The sequence below is a fragment of the Psammomys obesus genome, unplaced genomic scaffold (genome assembly GCF_907164565.1).
Source record: "Psammomys obesus unplaced genomic scaffold, mPsaObe1.curated_primary_1811, whole genome shotgun sequence".
Taxonomy (NCBI): domain Eukaryota; kingdom Metazoa; phylum Chordata; class Mammalia; order Rodentia; family Muridae; genus Psammomys; species Psammomys obesus.
In genome coordinates, this window is record NW_026596064.1 from 13,407,913 (window position 1) to 13,418,527 (window position 10,615).

The following is a 10,615-nucleotide window of genomic DNA, read 5'->3' on the forward strand; positions in this document are numbered from 1 at the left end:
GTGTGTGTGTGTGTGTGTGTGTGTGTGTGTGTGTGTGTGTGTGTGTGATTGTTCTAAAAGAAGGAAAAGAGGATAAGGAGAAAGGAAAAATAGACAAAGGTAGACATTTAAGAGAAACTGTTCTTGAGTAGGGGTGGAGACAGAGAGATGGGAAAAGGGGAGGAAGGAGGAAGGGAGAGAGAAAGAGAATGAGTGAGAGAGATTAGAAACAAGAAAAACCAAGATACAGAGACAGAGAAATGAGAATTGGCAGTGAAAAGGGAGGAGTTTCTGGGAAAGAAGTGGGCTCATGAAACAGAAGAGGAAACTGAACAGAACTGAGGAAAGATAAAAGTAGAAAAGGAGTGAGAGGTCAGTAACAGACTGAAGGGGGAACAGAGGTGAGACAGTGGGAGAAAAGGAACTAAGTCCAAAGGTAGGAAAACAGAGGTAGCTCGGGGGCCAGGGGGAGCCAACTGTGTCATTAAAACACTAAGTGGAAGAAGGGCACAGTCCGTTTACAACCTCAAGAAGACCCTCCTGGGTACCTCTGATGACTAATCAAGCAGAGTCATCTTAAGGAAATGACGTGTCAATCAAAGAAAGCATTACTACATGGAATCCAACATCACACCCCATAAATCCCGGTATCAGCTTAGAGAAGTACTTGGAATTCCAATTTCAGGACACACGGGGTCATTTCCAAATGAATTCTCTGTTTTTAAAAAGCCATATACGTTTGCTCCCTACCTAGCTTCTCCCAAACAAACTAACCGGCCCCTTACCAAGCAACAAGGTCCCCACAGAATCAGTCTACTACGGTGTTGTCGGCCTAGAACAATGATGCTCAAGGGGTTTATCTTGGACTGGAGTACAAGACCCCTGTTGCAGTATCTTTGTATTCTCCTGGGGGCTTAGCCTGCTACCTTACATGCAGCAGAAAATGCCCCGGAAGCAACGAACGCAGCTAGGCAGCAAGATGGGCTGATGGCTGTCACACATTGCCGATCAAGTTTCTGTCATTTCTGACAGGACTGGCAGAGGCCATCAGTGCTGCAGTCTGTTGCTCAGTGACTTATTTTTTTAACTTTCTCTCTCACACACCCTTTGTGCCCTTCAGTACCTTTTGTTCATCTGTTTACTCTCTAGCCAGTTTTTTGGGGGAACCAACACTAGGCCTCCAAGACTGTTCAATAGCCAAGCTTCTGAGAAAGCAGAGGATCCCAGCCTTCCCTCCTCTTGATGACCGTGACACCAGTGTGCAGCTCTGCCTGCGTATCTGTCACCCCAATACTAGCCACGTCCGGGCCAACTCATAGCGTCACAAGCAGAGGAGTCAGAAATCAGTATTTTTCAAAGACAGCTGGTAAATTCCAATGTGTAGCCCAAAGTGCAAACGAACGTATTGGTCAAGTGGTTCACAGACTGGGGCGGGTCTCAAAGACACCATCGGACTCCTTACAACTCGGGCTGCTAGGCTGCATCTAGAAGAGATTCTGTCAGCTGATATGGAGTAGGGAATCTGCACTTCAGAAAGGTCCTCAGGTGATGCCAATGGGCCTGGCTCACTGAGCACACCTTTGGACTGCTATGGTTGAGAAAGTAAGGCACCCTGGCAGCGTCAGCTACATCATCACAGGCCTCACTGGAGATACAAGGTTTATGTCTAGCTATGTTTGGTACTGAAACATAGAAAAATCTCACCTGTCAAAATCACAATCGAGATGGGATGGGGTAAACAAAAGAAAAATACTGTTTTTTGTCTTAGTTTTCCAAAATGTTTTATCCATGAAGGTTTCGTGTGGCCAGTAAAGAACAAGGAAGGAATGACAGATACTGATAGCAAAGCAGAGAAGCATTCTTCTCCTCCCTGCTGCTCCTGGACTGCTGACAACGGAAAAACCACAGCTTACATCAAAGAAGGTGCCTGCATGCTCCAGGATCAGCTGGTTGGAATCAGGCTTGTTTTTACAGTAGGTGACATACATCTGAAATTTGTCCGCCTAAAAAAGAACAAAGACAACAAAAGGTAAGCGCCCATCGGTTCCTCCCTGTCTTAGTCAGGGTTTCTACTGTTGTGATAAGATGCCATGACTGAACACAAGTTAGAAGGAAAAAAAAAAAATTTTTTTTTTTTTAGATCTTATATCTTGTAGTCCATCATCCATGAAGTCAGGGCAGGAACTGACCCAGAAGCCATGGAGGAAGGCTGCTGACTGGCTGCTCCTCATGGCTTGATTAGCCTGCTCTCTTCTAGCACCCGGGATCACTAGCCCAGGGGTGGAACTGCTCACGGTGAGGTTAGCTCTCCCACATCAATCATCAATCAAGAAAATGCCCCCAGGCTTGTCCACAGACAAACCTGGTAGGAGCATTTTCTCAACCAGGGTTCTCTCTCCTCAAATGACTCCAGCTAGTGCTAGAGTTGATATAAAGCTAGCTGTTACATGCACTTTCTTCACAGGGCCTAAAAGTCCCCGCATGTGCTGTATAGCATCTGAGTTCCTATGGAAAGTATTACGATACTTTCCCCTCAGCCAGTGGTCCTAACAGACTCTGGAATATTTTTCTCCCAGTGGAATGTAGGAAAGCCTACTGAATGGAAGCTCAGTTTTATACCCAGCTGTGCTGGAAAGAAAGAAAAAATGGAAAAAATGTTCTGAAGTTAGGTAGAACTTACTAATCAACTATTCTCACTTTAAATCACCAATAATTATGTTGTCTCTCTTGAAAAAGAACAAAGGCCACCTGTCCTCTTTTAAGACAAATACAGCAACAGAGTGAAAGATGAACAAAATGCTTAGAGCGAGGTCTAGTTATATTTCAAATGCCTCCAACTAGAGGGAGTTAAGGAGCCTGTTAACACCTCTAGCTTCCTAGGAGTGATGGTGGGGGTCAGGCAGAAGGAAGGGACTGGGTGTCCCACTGTTAAGGTCTGAACAGTGATTCCCAAAGAGATGTTAGTTACCTCAAGCCCAAAGACCCATGTTTGGGTGAAAATTCACTTATTTCTCTTAGGACCTCACCTCTCCACTGAGAAAGGTAAATTTTGGTGACTAAGTGTTTTTTTCATTGGTGAACCACTGTCTATTTCCATGTCTTTTGAACACCTGAGAGGGCAATGCAGAATGAACTTATGACAGATTTCCCTGCCCTGACTTAAGTGTTATGTGTATTTCATCACTTGCTCCTCAAGCCACCCCTAGACAGTGAGGTTTAGAGCTACTCTCATCTTGCATGAGGAAACTGTGACACAGGCTGCTTAAGTGACTTTAAATTCCCATAGTTAAAAGTGGTGAAGCCCAAGGCAACCAGGCCTCTTAGTTTTAGCCAGCGCCACTCAACATATTGTAAGTGGGTCTTTTGACTCTTCATTTCTGTCCTGCACTTATATACAGACGGTTACTCTTAGGAAAAATCTCCTTGAGATTATTCTTGGCAAAAGGTGTCTAATTTACCCAATGACCAAAGGTTTTCTGAATCAAATTTTAGGGGCTTTATACTATTTAGGAGTCATTATCACTAAGAGATGATAAACCTTGCCTGTAGTAACACAAACTATTCCCTTTTCTTGATGTTCAGTCTTGCCTTTCTCTATATTGGCAGTGCAAGGGATCATAAATTATTTTTATCAGCATCTTTATGAGCTATGCATCAGCTCACACACTGGCACAAAATTAGACAGCAGCCCGAGACTTTGTGAGAAGCAGAAATATGCTTAGAGGAAAACTCTTAAGAGTTCACGAAAAGAAGACCTGTCTGGGAATTGGGTCCTGAGCTGTAGGGATGGCTACACGATAGTGGATGTTCTGCCTCTTATCTACGATATAATCAGATCTGAAATCTAAAACATACCCACAGGCCTGTCTACTCCTCGGCATAAGCTCTCCAGAGTGTGAAGAAATTCCGAAAGGTCATTCTGGATACAGATTAGCACTAAGTAATTGTAATTCCAGAGCAGAATTTCTGGCCTGGGCAGGATGTGTAGTTGAATTTGGTGTCATAAGTGGGCTTCCAGAGTTCTCTGAATTGATGTCTTTGAGCCTGAGCTCAGAAGGGTGCGCAGTGGGGATGCTACTGAAGGTTAATCTTTCAGTTTAAGTGAGTGGAACCTGGTACATTTGGCTTGCTGACTCTGCCCAAGTCAACAGCAGTGAGAATGAGGTACACCCTCATCCTGTAAGTTAAAATTGGGATGGAGAGCTCAGGATTCTGTTCTTCTCTATTTAGAAAAACAAGTGTAACCAATAATTAGACAGATGCTGTCTGCAAGTTCTATCTTCAAAATCTATGACTTGAAAAAGCAACTGGTGGCCTGGGCTGCTGCAGGGGCAGGGGTCTTGTCCCACTCTGCTGATGTCCTCATTTTAGAAAGCTCTTAGAGAGTTAGAGGTGGGCCTTGGGCTTGGCTGATGTCACCATCCCAGGCACGGCTCTGCTCTCTAGAGAGGGACTGCCTTTCATACATCTACCTGTGGTACCTCCGCAGCACCTGGTCCCAAGAGAAGCAGGTGGTAACGGAAATCCTCAGGGCAGGCATGGGGCACTGGCTCCAGGCGTACCCCTGGACACAGGGACAGCAGGGGAGGGGTTTAGGTTGGTTACCCAGGTGACAAAGCAGTGTCCAACATCCTCAGGCAGCTGCTCGTACTTCTCCAGCTCTTTGAGGAAGATGCTGTGAAGGGAGAGAAAGGCTGCATCAGACACCTTGGAAAGGAGAACCCCACTTAGAGGACCGTGCTGTGTTCAACCCAGCAACCATGGCCCAGTTACATGTGGATGCTGTGCTTTGCAAATGAGGTGAGGAGCTAGCTTTATGTTGGAACGTATTCAATGTAAATGTACGGTAATTGACTAATTAGTGCTGCTTAAACCTGTGCCCCTGACAGAGGTTCATGAATTTGAGCTGAAAATAGATAATGAAATACTGTAGCTCTAGCAGACCTTTAATTTTATCAGCAATTCTGAATTTATTTTTTTAATCCACTACTATGAGGACACTGTAAATACTACACACACACACACACACACATACACACACAAACCAAAATGAATCTAAAGATGAGCTGGAAAAAAGTTCAGACTTTTATGGGTCTCTTTATAACTTTCAGCCTTCTTCTTCCACTGAGAGCGAGTATTGTCATAACGATATTATTAGGGAAGAAAATCTAATGGCAGGGAGGAGGGGAAATCACAGTATATTTTAAAGTGGAATGGAATTACTGGCTTCTCTGACATTGTGGGTGTCTAAGTCATGGTTCCTTTCTATGCTATCAAATTATAAAGAAATGACTGCACTGACTTCAAATTAATATATGAAACAATAAGGATAGACTTTGAGGCTGTAAGTTCTAACATGCCAGCATTATTGGGATAAAATCTGCTTTTTAAAACATACCTCAGATCTTTAAACAAAAGGTAATTATGAGGCCTGAGGGAAGCTTACTTCTGGGAGTGGGAAATGATGTAGTCTTCACAGAGAACAATTTGATAGAACCATCAAAGTCTCAGAAGGTACTCATCTTTTCCGGGGCCTGGGAATTTTCCCTTATAGCTTATCTATCTGCATAAGGTGGTATATATTCCCGAGCGCTAATAATGATAGCATTTGTAATGGCAAATGGGGATGGCAGAGAACAAAATCCTTGGCTATGGAATGGCCACGGAACTGACTACTTTGACTACTTTGCTGCCACCACCACGCACACAAAGACCTATTCCATCTCTCCACCGGAGGACCTCCTTGACAATCAAAGTAGAAATAGTGGGGGGTAGTGGTGGCGGAGACAAATGTATAGAAGATCAGGCTGCTGTTGTCTAAGCAGGAAATAAGTATGTGTTCTGCTTCCAACCCAGGAAACTAAGAAAACCGTTACCACAGAGAACCAGGTGCAGAAGTAAGTGGCAGCTGAGATGTTTCTCAATGTTAACTTTTGTGTCTGATTTTACTTTTAAAATTGCACGAATACATACCTTAAAAACTTGATTAAAATACCTTGCATTATCCCACTACTTACCTCCACTGTCAGCGGAAAAAGTTCCTTTTGATTCGACTTACTCTGCATGGTTACCATTATCCACAGACTTTCTTATAATTAATTATTAAGTGGTTACAAATGTTATGCATGTTGCTTGTGTTTACAATGATATAGGAAGACATTTGGTGGTGGAAACTAAGCATGTCTATAATTTGAAAATAGCTGGCAAGCAAGAATGCTAATAATGATTAGTAGGATCGTGGATGATTTATAATCTGTAATTTAAAACCTTGTCTGTAATACGTGGTAATTGCTAGAGTATTAAATAAGAGAGGCACTTATAAGTTAACAGAAGAAATAATTTGGTGATAATCTTTCTCCCAGTAAGTGTGAATTTTAGAGTTTCTTAAACTGACTTTGTGGAACAAAAACTTTACAATGCGATTTGGGCTTTAGAAATGCAAATACACGGTCTCAAAGTCATTCACTGTCACGCCGTTGCTAGCCTTTAACGTCTGTAGGTGATGTATTTCAAGTGGATTCTAAAGTAGAAACAGGAAAAAGTGCTAAGTAATGTTGGGACTAAAGCTCAAAATTATAGCCCAAAGCCCAAAGGGAAAGAAACATTTTTGTTGCACAAAAGAAATTAGGCCCATCTTCATGCATATATAAGTAAGGTTTGTGTGTTTCATATGTACATTTATTTCTTTTAATCTCTTGAACTGAGTTCTAATCTACATTTACTGTGTAGTCTCTATCACAGGGAACACCAGACAATACAGGCACAGTGTCTTCAGAAGTGGCTTTTCATAAAATGTTGGATAGTCTTTATGAGGTGAATTTATACATTGACGTTTTATATAAATCTCAGAGAAATGTGATAGGACCTCAGCTGTTAGACCATAATAGGCTACATAGTGCCTAGGGAAGGGGCTAGAACATCTGGGCAAGTGGACAAAGAAAATCTGAGGTGTTCTAAAGCAAGGGACTTAACAAGCAAAATCATTTTTAAAGAAAGAACTTGGGGGGAAGGAGAGAGTTTGGAACAAGAGACAGAGGATCTGGAGCCCGAGAATCTAGGGTACCGTGCCCAGAACACAGGATGCTTTCAGTCCTCGCTTGCAGGCCCTCATTTTCCATATGAACACTAGTGTTCTCGCTTCAGTCCTCTGAATTCTGACTCTCCTGTCATCCAGGCTGATCTCCTTTCCCGGTGGCCAAAGAAATACTGCACTTTGGATCACAACACTCTGTGCAGCATATAGACTGTATTTTTGTTCTAGAAGCTGCAAAGATACCCAGAGTGACATGGAGTTCTTTGTTTTCCTCGACTTATGGCTAAGGTCAACCTCCCAGGTCACTTCAACATCAGTGTTAGGTAGGCAGTGGTAACAGTAGCTCTTGAAGTGAAGATAGTGCTAGAATTTTATTTAAAATCCTAATAATTTAACTGAAGTAATACTTTTTGTGAAAACAGCAGCCCAAAAAACTACAGGACGATGCTTCTTTGAAAAACCTCAGGAAATGAAAACACTTGCTGAATTAAATGCATGGTGTGATTCTATAACTAAGGCCTTTCTAGGGAATAAAGAAATTATATATATTTGAGAATACATATAAGAGACTGGAGTATGAAGAAATGTTCAAAACATGACACTTTTATACCTTTTGGATGAGTAATAGCAAGTTTGTAAGGGAGCGGATACGCTGCATTAAGTTGTAAATTCTAGGGATGTCACCAAGGGCTACGGTTGGTGGTGGGGGATGTGGCTGCTCAGGGCTACGTCAGCGAGTTTCACTGCAAGGCCATTTACCAGTCTCTGATAGCCAGCTATTTTCTGGGATTAGTATGTAAAAAGCGTTCTTCTTCGAAGAATCTTTATGGCTTGATGTATGTCTGAATAATGGGTTTTTCTCCCCCCCCCCATACCTTTTAAAGTTAAAGTCTCATATACTCCAGACCGGCCAAGGCTAGCCTAGAAGGCCTAATCCTTCTGCTTGGGATGACAGGCGTGTGCTGCCACACCTGGCTCCAAGTGACTGCGGTAACAGCAGCTGCCACCGGCTTACCATTCTGTTCTTTCCAGGTGTCACTGTCTTTGCCTCCTAAAACTAAATTTAGGCAGACAAGCTGTTCGGCACACAGCAGGCACTAAATTAGCAATAGCTCTTCAGGCTGGAGCTACTTAACTGTCCTAAACCTATTCTCTCTACAAGCGCACGTAACTCACTCTTTCCCGTGTGTGGAAAGTTACAAGTTGGGAGTGTTTTCCTCAAAGCCCCTGCTGAAAATCTATCGCCCGTCTCCTGAACCATTCCCAGGAAAATCTTGAGTGGGTGGTATGCGGAAGTCAGATTCCAAGGTGACCTAGCGCGTAAGGAGATGCTGCGCTAGCCTGCTTTCTCTACAGTGCCACACCAACGATGTGGTGCGATGATGGTGCTTCTCAGGCTTCTCTGTTGAGCTACACTGCTGCCTGGCGGTGGGCATGCCTGGCTGTACAGTGCCCTCTGGGGGTTGACTCGGGGAATCTGCAGGGTTTAGGAAGACTTCCTGGGTTACCCTGACAGATCCCACCTGGGGCACCTGCTCTAGACTGACAAGCTGGCAAGCCCTGTGTCACCTCTGTCCGACTGGACTTGTCCTGGACATTTCAGTTCAGAAGTTTGCAGGAGACAGTCACTGAAAACCTCGGTGTCGCGGCTGCAGGTAAGTGGAACGCGACACTATTTGCTTTAAAGATTCGAAGCTCACGAAGACGGCACATTAAGTTCAGTGTGACCAATGTCACTCTGCCCCCTTCGCCGAGATGTGTTTAAGTTACGGCCTAATGGCTGACAACACTCCCACAGATGCTATATACGCTCCCTTGGCTGATCTGGTGCCGCATCTTGGTTCTCAGCATGTCAGTGACTGCAGGTTATAGACGTGGCAGAATTAGCAGAGCAAGTGGCATCCATTTCTGTGTGAATAACTGGCGCTCTTTCAGTAAGGAGTAAAACTTCTAAAGGACATGTCAAAACCTAAGTGGTGCCATACATATTCAACTATTACGATGCAAAGCGTGATGCCGGATTTGGAAGAAGTGTGGGAAACGACACCTCTAGCATTTACTGATAGAGCTCCTTGAGTTTTGACAGTGAGCACACGGAAGCAGCACCACCCCGAGTGGGCTTGCTCTTCTCTCCAAACATCAGTTTGCTATATAGTCTCACCGCTTCTGGGGAAGCCTTCCTGGAAGGGCTTACAACCTTGCTCAATTGGCTGATGTGACGCCTCAAAGCTGGATGTGCAGCCAAAGGTAAAGATTTTGGAGCCCTTGTACACATGCCCATGCTTGCTGGAACACCAGAAATGGTGAGACCAGGAAGGTGGTGGCATAGGGTTAAAGAGGAACAATGAACAGCACACACAGGACCCAGGGAGTCCAGGACACTGCTTCCTGGTGGAGCCAGGCTGGATTTCTGTGTTCTGACCAGTGTAGCTAGAGTTTAAAGACTCACTAGATCCATGCAGATCCACGGCCCAGACTCAAGAGGCTCTAGGCTGCCAGGGCTAAGGGAGCAATTAGCATAACGACAGAGACAGAACCGACGGACAGTCACGAGGTGTGAGCAAGTAGGACAGATTGGTGAGTTACCCACCACAGCTTCATCAGACCTTGGGTACCTATACTTGGCCTGGGCTTCTTGGTCCTGTCCTTCCATTGCACTCTAGAAACTTTAGACTGGGTGAGGGAGGAGGGGAGAGAGGCGTGACATCCAACCTCAAGTAGCAAAAGCAAGCACTGCTACTGAACGCATTTCCCAATACTTCTTCACTGTGGCGAACTCATGCCGTCAGATGAGTAACAGCTTATCTGTACACATCGCAGCGAGGAATGTTAAAATACGGTAAAATATAAAAAGGAACCCTCCACCCGGTGTTATTCATCTCGACTAGGATGCTGCTTAGCAACAAGGCAGGGAAGTGACAAGATGTGACACATCCAAGCTTTGGGTATTTTAGCTGTGTGCAATCAGCCTCAATGCTGGAAGCTTGCACAAAGCACAAACAGCGGCGATGAGATCACAGCCATCTTTCTCTAGGCTCTGCTGACAGAGCAGTTGCCCTTAGACTGAGGGTTTGGGACCCAGGGAGGTTCACTAGTCTTTCCTTTTGCCTAACGTCTGGATATTCATGAAATGGCTCTTGGGTCCTAGACCGTCTGAGCAGATCAGAAACATGTTGACTTCCATAAAACAAGGGGACATAACTAGATTACTGTTAGAGACTTCTTTGAGCTTTTCTGTTTGTCATCTCTGTGATTTCTGGTAAAGGGGACACAACTAGTAGCACAGGCATTTTTGGGGGGGGGCGGTGTGTGCGCATGAAAGTGCACAGTTTAAGCAAGGCTTAAAGTGGAAAAGGTAGCTGCAGCCTGAGGTTGCCCCGAGGCATGAGCTGCAATAACCCTTCTGTCCACTTGGTGGAGCCAGTGCCCCACCAAAGGGTCACAATGGGTCCAACCATCCAACCATCATGCTTCAAGGGATGTAGACCAATTTACGTGGCAAAAAAGAAGAGGGGAAGAAGACACAGAACCAAACACAGACAAACAAGTGTGTGTGTGTGTGTGTGTGTGTGTGTGTGTGTGTGTGTGTGTGTGTGTGTGTAT

General features: G+C 44.5%; 1 protein-coding gene across 11 annotated transcripts in view; it reads right to left on the reverse strand.

Annotated features, from left to right (window-relative positions):
* Kalrn (kalirin RhoGEF kinase) overlaps positions 1-10,615 on the reverse strand; it is a 575,471-nt gene that overhangs the window by 188,375 nt on the left and 376,481 nt on the right. For all 11 annotated transcript variants that reach the window (XM_055624991.1, XM_055624990.1, XM_055625009.1 and 8 more), the window contains 2 exons: positions 4,585-4,654; positions 1,893-1,982 (listed from right to left, as the gene is read on the reverse strand). In XM_055624991.1, the coding sequence (XP_055480966.1) occupies positions 1,893-1,982; positions 4,585-4,654 (160 nt within the window). The remainder of the gene's footprint in view (positions 1-1,892; positions 1,983-4,584; positions 4,655-10,615) is intronic.